We start from the raw sequence: 24459 nt of genomic DNA, 5'->3' as shown, positions 1-24459 counted from the left end.
ATTAATTTTTGTGGTAATCATAATCAACCTAATGCTGTTGATTGAGCTTAACCCTGAATTTTCTTTTAAGGCAGCTTTGTGCCACCAAATTCAGTGTGTGTGCAAAGAGAAAATGCCACAAAAAAGCAACTCAATAAATTACAAAAAACAAAGAAACTGATTAGAGACAGATTATGATCTGAATGAGATATGAATATTAGTATTATGATGCATAAAACTGAAAAAGATTATCACAAAGAAAAAAACAAAGTAGGTCAGGGACTGTAGCTTGCAGTCAACTGTTAGAAAGGGGTGGGGTTCAAGTGGACTAAATGATTAGAGAAGTACACCAGAGAGAAGTCAATGGTTATAACTGGAAGATTGAGTTATGTTTTGATTAAGAATTACGAGGTCAAAATGTTTTTAAAGGCCCACCGAAGTGCCTTGAAACGAGCAGCATTATTAAATGTGTTGATGTTATTGACACTGAAACAGAAAGACAGGGCGGGGCATATCGAACAGCTCCTCCCCCTTTTTTTAAACAGCCAATAGCGTTTAGTTTATATCACAGCCCAGAGCCGTTGAGATCGTTAAAGCCGGAGTTTCCTCCTAATCTCTAACCGTTTCTCTTCCTAATCTCCTCCATATCGCTTTAAAATACAGCATTCTGAGCAGAATTCAAACGGGTCTGATATGTTTTCATCCGCAGCTTCAACGTCTATTTATAATATGGGGGGGGCGGGGCGCTGGAGAGCATTTGATTGGACAAACAATCTGATGAGAAGCTGAAGTGCAGAGCGATGTCATCAAAATAATTGATCCGTATTGGCAGGAGTGAAAGACTAAGTTTTGAATGCTTATAAATGTGAATTATGTCATTGTTTTGGAGCACACTAGCTCAAAGATAACAGTAAGGCTAACATATTCATACTAAAAGACAAAAAACTTCAGTTTTGATTTCATGGGGACTTTAAATTACACAATGAATCATTTACAATAAGATAAATGCATTTAGAAAATTGTTATTTCTTGCTGGCCTGAAAATGTACTCGGCAATCTTACTCGGCATTCTTGTCTTGTATTTCAGTAAAATATCTAAACACTCTTGAATCAAGATACATTAATTGAGGAGCAAAGGCTTGTTTTGTAACAAAATCATCAAAATTTAGAGACTTTATGCTTAAAACAAGAACAAATATCTGCCAATGGGGTCAGAAAAATAAAACTCGTTTTCCCTTTGAATTAAGTTTATTTTTCCGAACCCCATTGGCAGATATTTTTCTTGTTTTAAGCATAAACTCACTTAATTTTAATACATTTTTCAGAAAACAAGACTTAATACCTTAAGTCATTTTATGTCTCAAGTAAATGTATCTTGATTTGAGAATGTGTAGACATTTGTACTGGAAAAAAAGACAAAAATAATGAGTAAGAAAATGATTTTTTTGAAGTGTAAAGACAATTAAGTTGCTTTTGATAAAAAAAAAAAAGTGTCAGCTAATATTATTAAACATCGGCATGAACTCACAACCCAACAGCTAGAGTTTACCTTTCCATTGTCCTCTGAAATCTCATTTGGCTCTGAATGCATTCAGCTCTAACGCATCACATATTTACGCTGTAAGATGAGAGAAACACAGAGAATAAGAGGTCAGTGAAAATAACGAAGAGGAACAACTCCAAAAAAGCAAACGCTTTATCTCCTCTCTGCTCTTTCTCTTTTCCCATTTTCTCTATCGCTCCCGATCTTAATGAGTACCATGGTCGTCCATCCTACAGCGCCCGTACGTCACCACTCGACGAGGATGGGAGGGAGACGGGACACGGAAAACACAACTCAGCAACAATGACTAGACGAGTCCATGCACAAACACACACTTATACTCGCCTCTATGCAGCTCTTTTTCAAGAGCACCGTTAAAAGAAACTCCTTCCTCTCACCTGATGCTGTTCAGCATAACTGGTGCTTTTGTAAAGCTGTCTGTTCTCTGAGAAGAATGAAGCACAGTATGAAAACACCCTCAGGAAAGGAAAATCACAAATGAGTTCTCTTTAACATCTCAATTTATTCTTCAGGACAGATTTGTATTTAGCCTCCTGCTTCTCTGGTGTTGCATAAGTAAACCACCCTCATATTCTCACGCATGTCTTCTTCGTTTAAGAAATCGAGACATTTAATCTGGAAGAGAAAAAAAAACGTTTTCTCCTCTCTTTAAACGTCTGACTCATGCTGTCCGATGTTGGTGTTCATGTATATATGCAGTCTAGACAGTAACGGTCTGTGATGCATCTCAAACACACAGATTTGTATTTTCGATGTGTGTGAAGTCGGCACGCAACTCCACACCTCTGACCTTCTCAAACACAGATGCAGAATATTTATCATTGGTGTCTGACAGCATGATATACAGCAAAATCCAGGATATGCGTTATAGCTCAAGCTTCAAATTATAGTCAAATGTATTTGTAAAGTGCTTTTCACAATGCACATTGTAGCTTTGCAGAAAGTCATACTGTTGTCTAAAATGACTTAGTGATTTACCGTAGAGCAAGTTTTAGGGCCAGGCAATATGACGATAATAAACAATGATATGTGTGACCCTCTGGATTTAGACCTAGCTATTTTGTATTTATGGTGTTGTGTAGCAAATATATCAGTGCAAAAGTGACTCAGGCAAACGACTGAGCGTTCAAAGCAATTGGAAGATTTAAATATTGGTCAGTTTTGTTCTATTATGAGATTTCAATATTGGTCAGATTTGTTCTATTGAGAGATTTCAATATTGGTCAGATTTGTTGTATTGAGAGATTTAAATATTGGTCAGTTTTGTTCTATTATGAGATTTAAATGTTGGTCGTTTGGTTTTATTAAGACATTGAAATATTGGTCAGATTTGTTCTATTGAGAGATTGAAATATTGGTCAGATTTGTTCTATTGAGAGATTTAAATATTGGTCAGTTTTGTTCTATTAAGAGATTGAAATATTGGTCGTTTTGTTTTATTAAGACATTGAAATATTGGTCAGATTTGTTCTATTAAGAGATTGAAATATTGGTCAGATTTATTCTATTAAGAGATTGAAATATTGGTCAGATATGTTCTATTGAGAGATTGAAATATTGGTCAGATTTGTTCTATTGAGAGATTGAAATATTGGTCAGATTTGTTCTATTAAGAGATTGAAATATTGGTCAGATTTGTTCTATTGAGAGTTTGAAATATTGGTCAGATTTGTTCTATTGAGAGATTTCAATATTGGTCAGATTTGTTCTATTGAGAGATTTAAATATTGGTCAGATTTGTTCTATTGAGAGATTTAAATATTGGTCAGTTTTGTTCTATTATGAGATTTAAATGTTGGTCGTTTGGTTTTATTAAGACATTGAAATATTGGTCAAATTTGTTCTATTGAGAGATTGAAATATTGGTCGTTTTGTTTTATTAAGACATTGAAATATTGGTCAGATTTGTTCTATTAAGAGATTGAAATATTGGTCAGATTTATTCTATTAAGAGATTGAAATATTGGTCAGATATGTTCTATTGAGAGATTGAAATATTGGTCAGATTTGTACTATTGAGAGATTGAAATATTGGTCAGATTTGTTCTATTAAGAGATTGAAATATTGGTCAGATTTGTTCTATTGAGAGTTTGAAATATTGGTCAGATTTGTTCTATTGAGAGATTTCAATATTGGTCAGATTTGTTCTATTGAGAGATTTAAATATTGGTCAGATTTGTTCTATTGAGAGATTTAAATATTGGTCAGTTTTGTTCTATTATGAGATTTAAATGTTGGTCGTTTGGTTTTATTAAGACATTGAAATATTGGTCAAATTTGTTCTATTGAGAGATTGAAATATTGGTCAGATTTGTTCTATTAAGAGATTGAAATATTGGTCAGATTTGTTCTATTGAGAGATTTAAATATTGGTCAGATTTGTTCTATTGAGAGATTGAAATATTGGTCGTTTTGTTTTATTAAGACATTGAAATATTGGTCAGATTTGTTCTATTAAGAGATTGAAATATTGGTCAGATTTGTTCTATTAAGAGATTGAAATATTGGTCAGATTTGTTCTATTAAGAGATTGAAATATTGGTAAGATTTGTTCTATTAAGAGATTTCAATATTGGTCAGATTTGTTCTATTGAGAGATTGAAATATTGGTCAGATTTGTTCTATTGAGAGATTGAAATATTGGTCGTTTTGTTTTATTAAGACATTGAAATATTGGTCAGATTTGTTCTATTAAGAGATTGAAATATTGGTCAGATTTGTTCTATTAAGAGATTGAAATATTGGTCAGATTTGTTCTATTAAGAGATTGAAATATTGGTCAGATTTGTTCTATTAAGAGATTGAAATATTGGTCAGATTTGTTCTATTGAGAGATTGAAATATTGGTCAGATTTGTTCTATTGAGAGATTGAAATATTGGTCAGATTTGTTCTATTAAGAGATTGAAATATTGGTCAGATTTGTTCTATTGAGAGTTTGAAATATTGGTCAGATTTGTTCTATTGAGAGATTTCAATATTGGTCAGATTTGTTCTATTGAGAGATTTAAATATTGGTCAGATTTGTTCTATTGAGAGATTTAAATGTTGGTCGTTTGGTTTTATTAAGACATTGAAATATTGGTCAAATTTGTTCTATTGAGAGATTGAAATATTGGTCAGATTTGTTCTATTGAGAGATTGAAATATTGGTCAGATTTGTTCTATTGAGAGATTGAAATATTGGTAAGATTTGTTCTATTAAGAGATTTCAATATTGGTCAGATTTGTTCTATTGAGAGATTTCAATATTGGTCAGATTTGTTCTATTGAGAGATTTCAATATTGGTCAGATTTGTTCTATTGAGAGATTTCAATATTGGTCAGATTTGTTCTATTGAGAGATTTCAATATTGGTCAGTTTTGTTCTATTATGAGATTTAAATGTTGGTCGTTTGGTTTTATTAAGACATTGAAATATTGGTCAAATTTGTTCTATTGAGAGATTGAAATATTGGTCAGATTTGTTCTATTGAGAGATTGAAATATTGGTCAGATTTGTTCTATTGAGAGATTGAAATATTGGTAAGATTTGTTGTATTAAGAGATTGAAATATTGGTTAGATTTGTTATATTGAGAGATTTCAATATTGGTCAGATTTGTTCTATTGAGAGATTTCAATATTGGTCAGATTTGTTCTATTGAGAGATTTCAATATTGGTCAGATTTGTTCTATTGAGAGATTTCAATATTGGTCAGATTTGTTCTATTGAGAGATTGAAATATTGGTCAGATTTGTTCTATTGAGAGATTGAAATATTGGTCAGATTTGTTCTATTAAGAGATTGAAATATTGGTCAGATTTGTTCTATTGAGAGATTTCAATATTGGTCGGTTTTGTTCTATTGAGAGATTTCAATATTGGTCAGATTTGTTCTATTGAGAGATTTCAATATTGGTCGGTTTTGTTCTATTGAGAGATTTCAATATTGGTCAGATTTGTTCTATTGAGAGATTTCAATATTGGTCAGATTTGTTCTATTGAGAGATTTCAATATTGGTCAGATTTGTTCTATTGAGAGATTTCAATATTGGTCAGATTTGTTCTATTGAGAGATTTCAATATTGGTCGGTTTTGTTCTAAGCGAAAGTAAGCGATTAGTAAAAAGTATTGAAAATATGAACGAATGTTGCAGGTGAAATGTCGAAGTTACATCTAGCTACTGGTATAGCTGCACGTCTGATTTAACCACACAAACATTTGACGGTAACTAGGTTTGTTAAAGCCACAGTAACACGGGCCGCTACTGCTTTCGTGTTCTTGCGAAGAGTTCGTTTCTGGCCTAACAAACTGCTCACACACTAGTTACAGTAATGGGAGTGTTAATTAAGGTTGTCGATGTGTTCATAGAAGTACCTAATGAGTTGGTAAAGTTATAGGTGCTGGGTGTAATGTATATTAATGGAGTAAAACAAGAAAAACAGGGCTATTTAAGCAGATTTCCATTTCAGATTGGACTCTCTATCACAGGTCGTGGGCAGTTGGAGAGACGATTAGACCCTGTGGACACAAACACGGGTGTGTGGACCTCATTGCAATGCATTATGTGGAGCCAGGCTGAAGCAGAAGCGAAACCCATTGCTAACCAGCATGCTGTCAGGCTGTAATGGCTCAAACTACAGCATTACCCCTCGAGACAAACACACACACAACCGCTGTAACACCCACACTCTCTTGATGTGTTGTGCTTTTACATACATTGCAATGCTGAGATTATGACAACAAGCCAGATCTACATGACCAAATGTGTTACTCACCTTCTTCATGCTGAGATGCATGTTTATAAAAAGGAAGAAGCCGTTATCCAGGAAGATGCTGGATCAAATGACCTATCAAAGTCTGTAACCACATAGAAACGTTAGAAAATCATTATGAAAACTACACACATTTGTGTTGCATCAGAGGAAAAAATTAAATACAGCCCAAAAGTCGAGTTGTATAAACTCCATTCTTCTCTCCATAGGGAAACTATTTTCTCCTTTGAGAAATTATTAATCAATGGTATATGCTTTCGTCAAAGCCAGCAGTTCGCATTTTTTCAACATAATTGTGTTTAACACCTAAATTTGAGGTGAAAAACTACATTACCCATGATGCTGTGAAGAACGCGTGATACTCTCTAGCAATCGTTCATTCTCAGCGATCTCCAGCGCCATTTTAGCTCCTTGTTCTCCAACGTCTTCATCTGATTCCCTGTGTGTGCTCCCTTGGACTCATTGTTCCCTGATCAAAAGATACCATTGATATTGTATCATCTGCCACTTAACTGTCAACTCTGATATACTCACCTGTTGCACTGTTTGTTTCAATAAAAACCTGCACTTGGGTTCACTGCTATCTCTCTGAGTCTGGATCATCCTCACAGAAGGCCAGACCATATCACCACCAGACCCCTTCAAAGAATTAATTGCTACTCTTTGCTATGCCCTCACCATACCAGGATCCACTTCCGTCTCAACTGACACTATCGTAACTCCCACCAGCTCTCCTTCACCACTTATCACGCCACCAGTCCAATGGCCAATCCAGCACCTACCTCAGGTGAGGACTTTAGAGGCTTTCTTCTCCAGTGTTCTCTCACACCGGAGCGTGCTAAGATCTCCTTTGTCCAGTCTCTACTCACCAGGAGAAGGCTGCAATGGGCAGAGACAATATGGCATCAAACCAATCCAGCCTAGTCTCTCTCGTTAATTCCCCTTAATTTCTCATTTCCGAGTAGTTTTCGGGCATCCAGAAGAGGGCTCCTCTGTAAGTGAAAAACTTTATGAAATATAGCAAGGCTAAAGTTCTATTACTGACTATGCTTTGAAGTTTCACTCTCAAAGTGGGAGGAATGAGCCGGAGCCACTAAAAACTTACTGTCAAGGACTCCAATCAGCACTGCAGCTGCATCTCTCCACTTATGATGATGATTCAGTGGGACTTGAACGTTTCATCCAACTGTCAATCTGAGAGTCGTCTTCACCATTCAACTATCTGACTTGACGGCTGACTCAGGAACCGTTTCTTTGCTATGTTATGGTGCATTCAAACTCTACGTCCACTAGTGAGTTACGTACCAAGCCTTCTGTCTGTTCCTCTCCATTTAACTACCTGGTTCTGGAGAATTTCATCTCCCATGTGATTGTGGGGTGCCCTTGGCTCATCCATCCATCCACTCTTCTGTTATCTCCTGATCCGAATGAAGATGTCCTGAAGTGGGGCTCACAATGTTTCTAACTTGACCTTTTCATACATCATCTGTGCCCATCAAGAAAACCTCTGGCTCTGGCAAGAAAACCTTCGTCTGGCTGTTAACTCTACTACCATAGAGTCCCAAGAGCACGACACCTGTGGAAAATCCCCTTATGTTACACTCTACCCCAACAAACCTCATAGCAAGCCGGCGCGACTGATTACCTACCATCAAGAACTCAAACTGGCATTACAGCTGCATCTCTCCACTTATGATGATAATTCAGTGGGACTTGAACCTTTTTCATCCAACTCTCCATCCGAGTAGCTCATCAACTGAAACACTCTCTCGATGAAAATGCAGCTTTGCAGCCTCCGGCACTCAAATGCTAATCTCCAATCACCGGCTTTCCAAAAGCAGGCAGTGAACCCATGCAAATAGATGCACTCTGGCTAACTCTAGCAGAGCGCCAATGGCAGCTGGCTGAGCCAGTGACTGTGCATGTACTGTGGTGTGATGCATTCGACCTCCATGTCCACTGGTGAGATATGCAACCAGCTCTAATTTCCTCCATTTAATTACCTGGTTCTGGACTATTCCAATGTGATTCTGGGGCTCCCTTGGCTCATCCATCACTCTCCTGTTATCTCCTGGCCCACCAGAGAAGTCCTGAAGTGGGGCTCACAATGTTTCCCTGGCTGTTTCCCAACTCAAACTCTTCCAACCTCATCTGTGCCCATCAGCCAGCCTTCTGTCAGTTCCTTTCCATTTAACTACCTGAATCTGGAAAATTTAATCTCCGATGTAATTCCGGGGTGCCCTTGACTCATCCATCCATCCACTCTCCCGTTATCTCCTGTTCCAACGAAGATGTCCTGAAGTGGGGCTCACAAGGTTTCTCCTAACTTGACCTTTTCATACATCATCTGTGCCCATCAAGAAAATCTCTGGCTCTGGCAAAAAAAGCTTCGTCTGGCTGTTAACTCCACTACCATAGAGAGTCCCAAGAGCACGACACGTGGAAATCCCCTTATGTTACACTCTACCCCAACAAGCCTCAGAATTACCACCACATAGACCATGGGATTGTGCAATTGACTCTTACCTGGTGAGCCAGTGCCCTGAGGAAAGATCTGGCCACTTTCCCTACCCAAGTAAAGGGACACGGAGGCTCTTCAGCAAGGCTACATCCGTCAATCTACATCACCTGCTGCTTTGAGCTTTTTCTTTGTGGAAAAAAATTATGCAGTCTTGAGGCCCTGCATCAATTACTGGACCCTTCACTATAACAAAACAGATAAACCCAGTCACATACTAACAGCAACTCCCACTTCACTACCGCATTCATTGCACCATGTCTCCCTCCTGAAGCCTCTCCAGCCTCCTCTGTCACTCCCTCCACATTGGAAAGGCGACTGGTGGAAAGAGCCGGTGCGACTTATTATCTACCGTCAACAACTCGAACTGGCATTACAGCTGCATCTCTCCACTTATGATGATGATTCAGTGGGACTTGAATGTTTCATCCAACTCTCCATCCGAGTAGCTCATCAACTGAAACACTCTTTCGATGAAAATGCAGCTTTGCAGCCTCCGGCACTCAAATGCTAGTCCCCAATCACCGGCTCTCCAGAAGCAGGCAGTGAACCCATGCAAATAGATGCACTCTGGCTATCTCCAGTAGAGCGCCAATGGCAGCTGGCTGAGCCAGTGGCTGTGCATGTACTGTGGTGTGATGCATTCGACCTCCATGTCCACTGGTGAGATTTGCAACCGGCTATAATTTCCTCTCAATATAATTACCTGGTTCTGGACTATTCCAATGCCAATGTGATTCTGGGGCTCCCTTGGCTCATCCATCACTCTCCTGTTATCTCCTGGCCCACCAGAGAAGTCCTGAAGTGGGGCTCACAATGTTTCCCTGGCTGTTTCCCAACTCAAACTCTTCCAACCTCATCTGTGCCCATCAGCCAGCCTTCTGTCAGTTCCTTTCCATTTAACTACCTGAATCTGGAAAATTTCATCTCTGATGTGATTCTGTGGTGCCATTAGCTCATCCATCCATCCACTCTCCCGTTATCTCCTGATCCAACGAAGATGTCCTGAAGTGGGGCTCACAATGTTTCTCCTAACTTGACCTTTTCATACCTTTTCATACATTATCTGTGCCAATCAAGAACATTTCTGGCTCTGGCAAGAAAAGCTTCGTCTGGCTGTCAACTCCACTACCATAGAGAGTCCCAAGATCATGACACCTGTGGAAAATCCCCTAATGTTACACTCTACCCCAACAAGCCTCAGAATTACCACCACATAGACCATGGGATTGTGCAATTGACTCTTACCTGGTGAGCCAGTGCCCTGAGGAAAGATCTGGCCACTTTCCCTACCCAAGTAAAGGGACACGGAGGCTCTTCAGCAAGGCTACATCCGTCCATCTACATCACCTGCTGCTTTGAGCTTTTTCTTTGTGGAAAAAAAATTATGGAGTCTCGAGGCCCTGCATCAATTACTGGACCCTTCACTATAACAAAACAGATAAACCCAGTCACATACTAACAGCAACTCCCACTTCACTACCGCATTCATTGAACCATGTCTCCGTCCTGAAGCCTCTCCATCCTCCTCTGTCACTCCCTCCACATTGGAAAGACAACTGGTGGAAAATGGGAGACATTAGACAACGATCCGACAAAGACTGCAAACAAGAGGAGACTTAAGAAGGGAACAAATCAAGAGGGGACAGGTGGAAGAACTAAAACACTAATCAGGTAACGAGGGGGAGGGATTAGACAATGACAAGAGCACAAGGCCCAAATTAACCAAAACACCCATGTGCAACACAAGACAGGACAGGCATGTGACACTCTTTCGATGAAAATGCAGCTTTGCAGCCTCCGGCACTCAAATGCTAGTCCCCAATCACTGGCTCTCCAGAAGCAGCCAGTGAACCCATGCAAATAGATGCACTCTGGCTATCTCTAGGAGAGCACCAATGGCAGCTGAGCCAGTGACTGTGTATGTACTGTGGTGTGATGCATTCGACCTCCATGTCCACTGGTGAGATATGTAACCAGCTTTAATTTCCTCTCCATTTAATTACCTGGTTCTGGACTATTCCAATGCCAATATGCCAATATGACTCATTGGCTGGGGCTCCCTTGGCTCATCCATTGCACCTTCATGTCTCCCTCCTGAAGCCCTCCATCCTCCTCTGTTATCTCTATCCACAGAGCCTGAACTCGCTGACGACTGGTGAAAACAACCGGCACTACTGAGTACCTACCATCAAGGACTCGAACCAGCATTATATATTTATACAATTACATCACAACCATTGTGATTTGATGATTGCACTAAGCCATATAACATTTTCAAAACCATGCATTGTCAATTTATAATAAAGTTACACCGTTTCAGCACCAATTTTTACTCGCATTTCACGCTTTGACTGCCCTGCAGATGGAGGTGCGAGTTCGTGCAGTGCTTTCAGAAGCAATCCGTGCTTGAAATAAATGCTTGAATACAGACTCAGTTACCTGTGATACTTACCTGCAAAGATCTGTCTGATAATTACCAGTGATCTCCAGCATATACTCATATATACTTGTTCATCTCCAGCGCCATTGTATCTCCTTGTTCTCCAATATCTTCATCTGATCCTCTTGTGTGTGTGTGTGTGTCCCTTGGACTCCTCGTTCCCTGCTGAAAAGATAGCATTGTTGTTGTACTGCATCATCTGCCATATAACTGTCAGTTCTGTTATACTCACCTGTTGCACTGTGTTTCATTAAATACCTGTTCTTGGGTTCACGGAGTCTGAATCATCCTCATTGCTAAGCTGCCAAAATACTTATATAATTTTGCAACAAACTAAAAATATACTGTTTTTATAGATACAATCAACAACTTTAAATGTTCAGTTTTATATTTCTTTATATATTTTTTCATTTGATTGTCATTCATTTTTGTCTGATTTCCAAATCAAAGTTCGTAATATTGTGATTCACCTCGCAGCTGGTTGGTTTGTTTCATGACGGATAGCGTTTTAACAAAGAATTTGAAACAACTAAAAATACTTCCAAAACCAAGGCCGCTGAAAAAGTGGGGAGGCACAAACGCAAACAAGCTTGCACAACTTTAAATCGTGACTGCCTAATAGCTAAAAGAATTTTGTCTTATGAAAGAAGCAATAACAAAAAGCATATGTGCATGTGTGTCAGTACTGCATCAGATGTCCTGAGCCGATATCCAGACCGCCAGATGTTTCTGTGTGTCCATAATGGGTTGTTCCAGCGTCCGCAAACCCCCGCTGAACACCATCTCCATCTGCCAACACTCACAGCTGAGACCCCACGCCACAACCCAGCGCTGAGTTAACCTGTCCAAGAGACCATAACACACATACAGACACATATGCACACACAGCGTATGGAGCAAAACACACTCTACACATATGCATTTTAGGGGTGGGAATCTTTAGGCAAATCTCAATCTGATTTTTAATAATTCATGAGTTTACTGACTTTGAATATCACATTTATTTGTGCATTTTTATTAAACTACAACTGTACTTTTGTTAAGAATTATTAATTATTCAACTCGTAGCTGGCTGCTTTGGTTCATGGCATATAAGAATGTTAAGAATTATAAAAATAAATACAAGCAATAAACAAAAAGTGCTTTCACTATCTGTGAGTGCTTTCAGTATCTGAAAGATTTTTCTCTTTTTCTAAGCATTATTGCTGCACAATTTTTTTACTGATGACTGAAGTTTTCAGATTCTATTCAGAATCGTTGAGGAGAGAATTGTGATGCATTTGAGAATATTTTTTTCTCCCACCCCTAATACATATGAACACCACAGCCTGAGCTTTTGCGCACTTGCACAGCAAGTGTGATGCTCTCAGGTCAATCTCGATGGCTTCAGGTTAGAGCTACGCCATGTCAGAATAAAACGTTTGAGAGCAGCCGACTCCTGGATGATTCAGAGACGTTAAGTGTGTTTGTCAGCGTGCTGTCATACACTAAAAGTCCAGAGTGACAGCGGCAGATGGAAGACGTCGCAAACACAACTGCGGCCTGTCACACACAATCAAGCATCTGTTTTAGGGAACAAACTCTTACTGCTGACTATAAACACTTGCATTTTCACTTAATATTACCAACAAGCTCGTGTGGAATCTGTCTGTTTTTGTACGTTTTAGTTTAAAGAGCCTCTCCTCAGTTTGTCATTAACCTTTCAGCCTGTCTGTACACACAAACACCTGCTACACACACACCTGCTGTGAGTTCACTCAGATATAACCGTGTCCATCTATGTCAAGATATCCATAACAGGGTGGAAACATCTGTCACAGAAAAAAAATACACATTAAAAAGTTACATTACGCCGAGAGCAAATGGAGTCTTTTGCTGAAGTTTAAAGAGATCTCAACAATGTCTCAAATTGGGCGGGAAATGGTCTGAGCTGCTATCCACGTTAGTTTTATAGCTCTATACTATTACAGTATATATATTAAGTATTAACTCATTTGTGTCTTACAAATATTTTGGTGTTTTTGTGAGCTTTTTGTGTCAAAGCAAATCATCATATTAGAGTGATTTCTGAAGGATCATGTGACACTGAAGACTGGAGTAATGATGCTGAAAATTCAGCTTTGATCACATAAATAAATTACATTTGACTATATATTCACATAGAAAACAGCTATTTAAATTGTAATGATGTTTCACAATATTACTGTTTTTATAATAAGAGATTTCTTTCAAAAGCATAAAAAAACAACACAATTATTCCAAACTTCTGATCGGTAGTGAGTGAGTGCGTGTATACAGTATATATATATATATATATATATATATATTTACTGTATATGTGTTTGTGTGTGTGTGTACTTAATATATATACTTCAATAAGTCTCCTGATCAATAAAACACCAGTCTCATCCGGTCCACAACGCCGTCAGCTGCACCGGAAAGACAATCTCTGCACCAGAAGAACCACATCATTAAAATCGCATTGAGAAGCCATTCATCCATTTAGACTGAAATCTCATGCCACTATCTAATCAGAGACCGCTGCGGTCAATACAGCAGAGACAAGACACTGGTCCTGTGCTCAGTGTGTCAGGCAACATCACTGTAGATTTCTGGACGCTAATGGTACGATTACACTGACCATAATAACATAATGCAGACCGAGGCCACAGGGGGTCCAGTTTCAGTCCGAGACCAAACCAGATTTAGGGAAGCAAACGTTATATGAACAGTAATTAACAAGCTCCTATCGAGGTGCAGATAAAAAATGTTTTCTGTAAATGGACTAATGCTTTTTCCTGATCATACAGACAAGAAAAATCCCGAAAGTCATTTCTAGAGAATATCAAAGACTTGAAATCTTTTCACTTGGACAGTAAGAAACCGCCTAGCAACCCCCTAGCAACCACCCCAACCACTCTGAACACTTTACCCGGCAAACGTTATAATTATCTTCAGAATATGTATGAATCTAGTATTTAAAATACAAAAGAAATAATAAAGAAATGGGAGGGATCACACCAAAGACGTGAGATAAGCAGCTATTTATAACCACCTTAATTGGATGGATGGATGATAGATGGATGATAGATGGATGGATGGTTGATGGTAGTGGATGGATGGATGGATGGATGGTGATAGATGATAGATGGATGGATGGTGATGGATGATAGATGGATGGATGGTGATAGATGATAGATGGATGGATGGTGATAGATGATAGATGGATGGATGGATGGTGATAGATGATAGATGGATGGATGGTGATAGATGATAGATGGATGGATGGTGATAGATGATAGATGGATGGATGGATGGATGATAGATGGAAGGATGATAGATAGATGGTTGATGATAGATGGATGGATGAACGGGTAGATGATGGATGGATGGTTGATGGTAGTGGATGGATGGATGGATGGATGGATGAATGGATGAATGGTAGATAGATGGATGAATGGATGAATAATGGATGGTTGGATGGATGAATGGATGGTAGATGATAGAAGGATGGATGGATGGATAGTTGAATGGTTGAAGGAAGATGGATGTATGGATGGATGGATGGATGGATGGATGGATATGCTCTGAGTGAACTTTAGTTGAATGCTATTAAAATCTTCAGCTAATTATTTTCAAAGTAACTCATTGGGCCCTATTTTAACGATCTGAAACGCAAGTATCAAGTAGCGTTTAGGGAAATAGCACCAGGGATTGTTTGCGCCGAAACATGCCTACTTTTTGCGCTGAACCGCCCAGGGAGCGCAAGTTCATTCCCTAGTTTACCGACGTGCGTCTGTGGAGGGAAAAGCCCGCTTTGCGCGGGTGCAAAATAGGAATGATACATGCGTCAGTGTACAAAGTCATTTGCGCCGGGTGCAAGATAGGGCCCATGATATGATTGGCTCGGGCTCATGCTGGTTTGAGCGATACGATCAGCTGAGTGTTTTTTTGCAGTCCATAGAGCATAAATCCAGACAAACACTCGAGCTGATCTTTTATACAGGTCAGGACGGCCGGTGTGCTTTGAGAGTAGTTTATGTAAATATATGCATCTGTGGTCAGACGCTGATATTTATCATCACACTGCCAAATATCACATATTTATCACACTGCAGGCACAACCTTCGAATAGACGAGGAAAACAGTAAGCAAAGCGTAGAAAAGGGGCAAAAGTTGGAGATCAGTCCTCGGTGTGTCTCATAGGGCAGAGGCAATTTTCAGCTCTACTGAACCAATTCCACAACGACTGAAGTCCGAAAGGCTGACAAAACTTATTCATAACTCCAAACTCCTCCATTCTGTCATTCAACATAAGGCTTCAGCCGGCTCAAATTTGGACCAGAGATCAGAGAACTCCATTAGTAAGCAGCGGTGGGATATGAATGCAGTATTGGAATAATTCTGAGTGGAAATGAGGGCAGTTTGTCATTATAAAACAAACAGCCGGTCGCTGAAGAGCCCAATATACAAACGCTTAATGACTTGAATGCATTCCATTACACCTGATTAGTCAAGCAGGTCCGAGCTTTTAGGACCCAGGACACCAAAAGCTGAACATCACACATGTGCCGAATGAAACGAGCCCTGCAAACAACCCGAAGAGGAGAGCGTTTAAAAGTAGATAAAGGCCAGAAGAAAGGATGTCTCTTAAAATACAGTAGACGTGGGTTTCTATATTGAAAAAATCTGATGTGGGATTTACTTTTACAATTTTCACTCAGAAATTGCTAGTTAATTTCACAAATGAAAGGCATGTAGCCTTATGAAGAAATATGTTTTTGTGTAAAACATACTCCAATAAGCTTTGCTTACTTGCAAAAAGTCCCTGATAAGATTCATGTTTCTTAACTTCAATTACGTTGTAGTTGAAGTCTAAAATTGTTAACTGGAAATAAATAAAAACTAAAACTAAAATAAAAAATAATTAAACAAAAATAGATTAAATAGAATTATAGATCATAGAAAAATAGATACAAAAAAACACGAATAAAATGTCAAAAGCACATAAAAATGTAACTAAAATTAACATAAAAAATATTAAAAATATTGAAAAAACTATAACAAAACTAAAATAAAAACAAAAAAATTATAACTAGATTTTTTCCCATGGGGAAAATTCACAAACATGTATAAATAAGTAATTAAAAATTACACCAAAAACATTTGCACCAACCAAGCACAACATCTGTTGATTGTTAACTTATCAATAAGCTAAAATAAAACTCAATTTAGAGTTGAGTACTTATAGATTTATTAATATAATGCACACCGTTGCTGCCTGTGTACACCATCCCTTGACTGTAGTCTTAATTAAGATGCGTTGGAAGGCAGATGACTGCATAGACAGCAAGGGAGCTCGCTAGGCTTTGGAACAGAGCCATTATGTACACATGACTGTGTAAAGTCCTGGAGTGCAGATGGCCTGTAGCGTGAAGTGATGTGTCGTGTTGCGGTTAGCATTGTTGCCGTTTGCCTCTTCTAAAAAACACAGATTGCTGGACATGGAGCGTTTTTATAGGGATTAGTTTGGCTTAGTGCCGTGGCTAACACTATGATTAGGGCTTTCTGGCACTGGAGATAAGTGAATTCTCTCTGGTTATTCAGAAGCTGTTTAGGGGGAAAGCAGCAAATAAGGCAGCGTTTTAATAGAGAAAAACAGAGTGAACTGTGGCTCTGTAAGACTGATAACCTCTTCCCTCTAATCACCATTACCGGACTCGTATCTATTCACATTCACAGAGAGAGAGAGAGAGAGAGAGAGAGAGAGACAGACAAGCATTAGGTTAATTTCGCCCCATGGCGCACATATGGGAACCGTTCCTTTGCTCTAATCCTGATTTTTAATACAAAGAGGAAAGGCACGACTGAGCCAGAAGCGGGAGATTAAACTGACAGTACCAATTTGTCATTTTTCTGATATTTTCAGTCTAAAGGATCAAAAAGCTGTAAGGTTACACAGAACGAACTCTTGAATTCATACAACCTGTTGTGTGCAGTCATCCATGATGCACAGATGTCGGCTTCTTCTATTTTTAGGACCATTAAGATTTGTTTGCCCTCTGACACTATTTTCATTACAATTGAATAAGATGTCTCCTCACTTCACTGCAAAAAAAAAGAAAAAATGTTATTAATATAACAATATAACGTTATATAATACAAAAAAAGTTTAATAAAAATATCATTTTGGTCATTTCAATGAGCATTTATAATACACCTGCTTTGTACTGTAATTTTTAATTAGATACAGTAAAATAACAGCAATGAGAATTATATAGGCTAGGCTATATATATAAAAATATCTTAATGGCCCTAAAACAGGCTAAATGTTCTTCTTAATACATAATATATTTTCTAGTTATTTTGGTTTTGGGTTGAAATGTAACCTGGACGTGTTTTCATGAGATTCATTATTTTAAGTTATAACGTTAAGTTATTAGATTCTGGTGATGTTTAGAACACAGAAACTTAATGAAAAACGAAACATTTAATCCTCCTCAAACAACAAATTGTCAATTCGAGAAATGGTTGTTGACAGAAAGACTAAAGCAGGCCTGAAGTAAACCCATAATTGAATGCTGGAGATGGATCAGACAAGCGTGCTTGTTGACTTTAAAGCAGAGGTTGAAAGCCACGAATGCTTTCAAGTTCGAGCAGTGCTTAAAATTTCACTTTCACTTAATTTCATCCGTTTCATTATTCACATTAGTTGAAATCCCATCCCTCACATTTTAATTGACGTGATGAATTGGCACTCTAACAATATATTTCGATGTTTTACGAGTGTGTGATCATCGAAACTGCCCAAAAATAATTGGTTCCATGTTCAATTACACTAACGTAGCCTAAGCCACCGAATATTAAATCAAATAAACCACACGGTCCAACTATTCCTCTGTTTCCATGGATACCAACCATATTTCTTTGAAATATGACTTGAATATTAGTTGTTGTTTTATTTGTGATGTGCGAAATACACAGTTGGGACGTATTAAAAAACACACTTACTGTAATAAATACCGCTGTAGAACGGGAGAGGATTCAACTTGTTCAGGGAAACACTCACCTCAGGTGAACTTTTTGTCTTCAAACATGCTGAACTTCACCACTTTCTGTTAATGCGACTGCTTTTCAGATTATATTGGTGGTTATTCTGTTATTTTACATTTTATAAATCAGCATTATTACGTTATAAACTTATTGTGAGGTAAACTCTGAGGCTGAGCGGCGCTGTTTCTCCTTGCAGGCGCGCGTCAGTTATTTGAATTTCAGCGCGAAAATATTAACAGACTGTGATGACGCGTTTTAACAGTCATTAGCATTGTAAATCATGAAAAGTTTTATATATTTTTTTATTTTATATATTTATTATGTACATTTATAACACTACACTTTGTATTATACTACCTTTGCATTCAATTAAAAAAAAATAGTTAACGCTGCTGTGAGGGTGTTTCAGCAAATGGGAGTGACGGTCAAATTGACATATTTCTCTCTCTTCTGACTGCCGTTCTCAATCTCTCACTATTTTTTTAACTCTTTTTTTGTGGTGTTTTTCTTTCGCTATGTGAGCAAATGGGAACACACAAAAAAATATTTCTCATTCATCGTATGACGACTTCTGAGAACCCCGGATAAGTAGAGAAATAAAACACAGAAACATTATTTCAGCACTTAAGATTCAATTGAATAAATCAGATATTAATTAAAATGAAAAATACTATAAAAATTACATATCAGAAAATTATTAATAGTGAACAATTACCAGGCTTCTTATTCTTGTAGTCTTATGTCTGATGGTTTTCTTGGCATTTATGATACTGTTATGGAATCATGCAATCATGTCATGCAACATTTGTAATAATAACACTTTAATATCTTTTGATACCATCACTTTACCATTGGACACTGTCACGGTACTGTTTGTAAGATACATTTATGTAGGCAGGGGCGTAGCAACCGGGGGGACGTTTCAGAAACAGGTGATTCTGTCCCCCGCATTTTTTTTTTACTCCGCGCCAATAGAGGGTATGCGCATGACGTCACCGTCGGCCGGAGTGAATGCGGTCACGCCCACAAGTGGCAAAAAGACTGAGCGGCAGCATTTGTTTTCAGCGTGAATGCCGTGAAAATCACACAAAACACATCTAAAACGGGAAAGAGCTTTGCGATTGACTGTACAACTAGATTTGACCAGAAATCTGAGGTACTGTATATTTTTACAGACTGCAAAAAGCTACAGAACAGACTATATTCTGCATAATTGGATGTTTTTAAATAAACACTGACAAAAAAACTATACAAGTTTTAGGGCTGGACGATATGATCATATACAGTATAACATTAATGTAAGTGATCACTCGGATTTAGACCTATCTATATTGTATTTATATAAAACGTTTACAGGCAAATTGTCTTCATTTATTTCCCCGGCGTCGAAATCAGGCACATATAAATGTCAGGAAACACGATTCCTGCTGCATGTCAATATCCATGGATCACTGGATCTTTGATAAGTTGTAAGGAACACTATATCGAGTCCAACTTTTAGTTTAAACTGATAATAGTTTGTTTTACTCGCGTTAACGCAGTTTCCCCTATTACCTCCAGTCACGCAGCAGCTCTTCTGCCACTCAGTCCGCTGAGGGGGGCGTGTTCCGGCGGGGAAGTGACGTTAATGCATTCCCTCTTTCCGCCCGTGTTCTCTGATTTGTTACTTAGACTTGAGTGAGCTAACATTCAGCCAATCACAGCGCGAAGCATCTATAGGCGCGTCTGCCATGAGCTTCAAATCTTTTGTTGCTCTTGCGAATTTTCGTGTTTGTTTAGTCGCTTTGCTGTTTGGCCGTCTAATGCACCCCAGAAAAAAAAGCAGAGCACTACATCATTTTTTTTTCAAACACACACTGTTACAGTATGTCGCGATGACATGAATCACAGGTAAAGTTTCCTTATTATGATTTAACCTACTGTAACGCTGTAAGAAGTGTAAGACAACAGAACCCGTATGGCCTCGTCACGTCGCGCCGGATTGTGCCGAGTGTGTGTTAAATGCTCTCCTACTTGTTGCTTTGGATAAAAGCGTCTGTTAAATGAGACATAAGATAACAGATTATTCCCAGCAGGCACACAACGTCATAAGACGTTGATATTTGGTTAAATTTTGGTTGCGACGTCGGGTGACCAAAATTCAATGTAAATTCAACATCTAATGTCAATGTTAAATTGATGTCCAATACCGAATACATTGATTTAGGTTTTATTGATATATTTTTATAAAATGTCTGTTGTATAAAATTACTGTAGGCTAGATGTAATCTGTTATGTACTCATTGAACACTTTTTTTGGTCCAACTGTTAGTAAGATAAAAGTTATTGTTCAAGTGTAGTTTAACTGAAATATTGTAAATATTATAAAATATCTTTATTTCATAAAAATAAAGTATATATGTCCACAGTTGTCTGAAAGTCCCAAGTCCTGCAATATTTTTTTATTTCGAGTATGATTTCACAAAAATAGGTTGCTGTAAACTATCATGGCATGTTCCCAAAATTGGCACTAGGGTGCTGTAAAATGCCAATTGCTATTCCATCTAGAATTTATTATTATGAACATCACCTTTCAGTCACTCCAGAAAAACGCGATTATGCGATCGCATGATTCAATAATCAGCCAAAGTCCGCATATTTATGCGGGGGCATTTTTTCAAATACGCCGCACTTTTGCCGTATAAATTGCCGATTTCCACGCAAAATATGCGGGGCTTGTATGATTTCATAATCCCCGCATTTTTGTTGCAAAAAAAAGTCACATATATCTTAGCAGAAAGTTGAAAAATGTTGCGTTTGCTTCACACGAGAGCAGCCGTTTCCCCCTGTTGCCATGGGAATGTTATGAAGTGACGTAATTAAGCGACATGAACATCATTAAAAAAAAAACTGTAAAACAGGAAACATTTTTTTCATATTTTATTTATTCATTTTTACAGAACTTGTAGCATATTCCTTTTGTAAAGCTACAGAACTTGTTTGACTCATCAATGTTTTGTAATTTTGAGCCATGTGTTTATTAAGGTCTGAAATAAAACAAGATTAAATATTCCAGCACTTTCTGTGATGTAGTATGTTTGCTTATCATAGGAAGTAATAAGAAATAGCTCTTTACATTAAGGTAGTAGCCTAGTGAGAACAGGGTGTTGGGGAATCACTTTTTCTCTCTTTTTCATCAAACCGCAGTTTTTGCAAGTTCCCGCAATTTCATCGCATAAAATTGCATAAATATCCTGCAATTCCATCGCCGCATAATCAAGGATTTTTGCCCGCAACAATCACAAAAAAACTCCGCATTTTTCTGGAAGGACTGACCTTTGGGTCACATCACCACACCATTTTGTCACCCCCACTTTTATAATGGCTGCTACGCCCCTGTATGTAGGCCTAAATTACATACAGTGCACTGTTTGTCTTTCTCATTTTGGAGTATCTTACAATGACAAATCCATGTTTTGTCACATAATTTGCAACATACTAAATGTCCTTTTTCTCCCATATAGGTGTCGGGAGTCGTCATACGTATAGTGAACTGACCAGCTGTACCTGAGCACCATGGATACAATAAACTTCACCTTCTGGAACGCCTCTGAGGGCAACGAGACCGTGGAGACAGTGGACGAGAGCCCGTACAAGACAGTGGAGGTGGTGTTCATTGTACTGGTGGCCGGCTCACTAAGCCTAGTGACCGTTATCGGGAACATCTTGGTCATGCTTTCCATCAAGGTAAACAGAAGCTTGCAGACTGTCAACAATTACTTCTTGTTTAGCCTGGCCTGTGCTGACCTAATCATTGGCCTTTGCTCTATGAACTTGTACACAGTCTACATTGTGATCGGATACTGGCCGCTTGGCCCGGTTGTGTGCGACTTGTGGTTGGCGCTGGACTACGTGGTTAGCAATGCCTCGGTCATGAACCTGCTGATTATTAGCTTCGATCGCTACTTTTGTGTCACCAAGCCACTGAGTTATCCAGTGAAGAGGACGACCAAAATGGCCGGCATGATGATTGCGGCGGCATGGGTTTTGTCCTTCATTCTCTGGGCTCCGGCAATCCTATTCTGGCAGTTTATTGTTGGAGGGCGCACAGTGCCAGAGAAGGAGTGCTATATTCAGTTCTTCTCCAACGCCGCGGTCACTTTCGGCACAGCTATAGCTGCTTTCTACCTGCCTGTGATCATCATGATGGTGCTGTACTGGCAGATTTCCCGTGCTAGCAAGAGCCGCGTCAAGAAGGACAACCGCAAGCCATCGGGTGCCAACCTCGACGTGGCCTCTTCCAATCAGATCCGTGAAAACACAACCAACAAACCCACCAACAACAACCTAACAGCTGAAGAAACAGATCGAGGACAGACCCAGCTAACAGATGACGCCGCCATCCAACATGATGCCAAACTCCAGAATGGCAAAGCGCCATCAACGGCGAGTGGAGAAGCGGAAGATGGCGGACGAGGAAACGAGGAGAAAGAAAGCTCAAATGACTCCACCTCTGGAAGTGGCGCCGTAAACAATCAAAAAGAGGAGGTGGTGGCGCCATCAATAGCCGATGAAAACCAAGCTCCTGCTAGGCATCGCGCCAAAGCTGGCGGATCCAAACTGACCTGCATCAAGATCAACACCAAATCACCAAAAGGAGACTGCTACGCGCCTTCGAACGCAACTGTAGAGATCGTTCCGGCGACCGAAAGGCAGAATCACGTGGCGAGGAAAATCGTGAAAATGACCAAGCAGCCGCCAAAGAAGAAAAAGGCCCCGTCTTCTCGGGAAAAGAAGGTTACGCGCACCATTATGGCCATATTGGTGGCGTTTGTTGCAACTTGGACGCCTTACAACGTCATGGTCCTGATCAACACCTTCTGCTCCAGCTGCATTCCCAACACCGTGTGGACCATCGGATACTGGCTCTGCTACATCAACAGCACGATCAACCCCGCCTGCTACGCCCTCTGCAACATCACCTTCAAAAAGACCTTCAAACACCTGCTGCTCTGCCAGTACAAGAACATACGCTCCACCCGATGAGCAGAAACAGTGTGTGTGTGCATGCGTTATATTTTACATGTGCGTGTTCTGGTGACAAAGGTATATGTGTGGATGTGTTTGTATGTGTGAAGAGGTCATAAGGAAGTAAAACCAGTTCAAATCGTCAGCAATTAGGGTGAATTTAGGTTAATCGGGACATTTTTTCCCATTGAAATGCTTGGGGAAAGTGTCCAAATCAACCTGAATTCACCCCTATAAAACAGAGACCCATCAACACCCGCCATACACAGTTTTATAAATCCTCCATCTTTGTAGATTACTCTTTTTTTTTTTTGCTTTCAGCTACAAATCAGACTGCATTTAACACATTTTACCATGTTTAAATCCGATTTGCAGTCAGAGAATGCAGTCCTCAGATTGTGTCTACAAGTGTGTGTTTGCATTCATTGTTTTTTATATATATATAAATGGTCTGTTGTAGCACTTTACACATATAGATGTGATGCATGTCACAAAAGGAGGTAAAGAAGTGCTAAAATATTTGATTTATAAACAAAAATGTTAAAAGAACAACAAAAAAAAAAAAAAACAAGCATATAACTGGTCAGATTGGAGTCTGTCCTACTCAATAATACACAAATAAGGGGACAACAGGGCTGACTGAAGATCCAAACCAAACGCGTTTGAGCTTCAGTATAAAATCACACCTGTATATAATCACACCTGTATATAATCATGTACTGTATCCGTGTCGTGTGTGTGTGGTTGCATGCTGGATGATGATGTGTGCGCTCAACATTAAAATCCACTTAAATTGGTCAACATGAAGCCCGTTTACTTGTGTAATCAGGAATATTCAACTTGATTTAATGTAGGGTGCTATAATCTCATCCAGATCACTGACCCTCATCTTTCCCTCGCGAGTCAAAATGACCCGAAGCCCTAAAATTATACTTTTTTTTTCTTCTTTTTTTTTCGAGAAAGCTTATTTTATTTCATTTTGATAATATTTTTAACTGCAATTTTTTTTTTTTTACCTTTAAATTACTAGATTTGATCAATGAATAATACATAAATAATAATTTAAGCACATTCCGCACATTCTTTCAACTTAAATTCAAAATAACTCACAATTTCATGCATTTTGCTTTTAATTCAGC

General features: G+C 38.8%; 1 protein-coding gene across 1 annotated transcript in view; it reads left to right on the top strand.

Annotated features, from left to right (window-relative positions):
• chrm2a (cholinergic receptor, muscarinic 2a) overlaps positions 1-24156 on the top strand; it is a 106829-nt gene extending 82673 nt beyond the window's left edge. Inside the window, exon 2 of the mRNA XM_056245383.1 lies at positions 21817-24156. Coding sequence (XP_056101358.1) covers positions 21869-23338 — 1470 coding nt within the window. The 5' untranslated portion in view covers positions 21817-21868 and the 3' untranslated portion in view covers positions 23339-24156. The remainder of the gene's footprint in view (positions 1-21816) is intronic.
• Positions 24157-24459: the final 303 nt, after the last annotated feature.

This window comes from Rhinichthys klamathensis, unplaced genomic scaffold (assembly GCF_029890125.1).
Source record: "Rhinichthys klamathensis goyatoka isolate OS25496 unplaced genomic scaffold, OSU_Roscu_1.1 h1tg000029l_1, whole genome shotgun sequence".
In the NCBI taxonomy this organism is placed as follows: domain Eukaryota; kingdom Metazoa; phylum Chordata; class Actinopteri; order Cypriniformes; family Leuciscidae; genus Rhinichthys; species Rhinichthys klamathensis.
The sequence above is the reverse complement of the archived record's forward strand: the minus strand, read 5'-3'. Positions and strand labels throughout refer to the sequence as shown.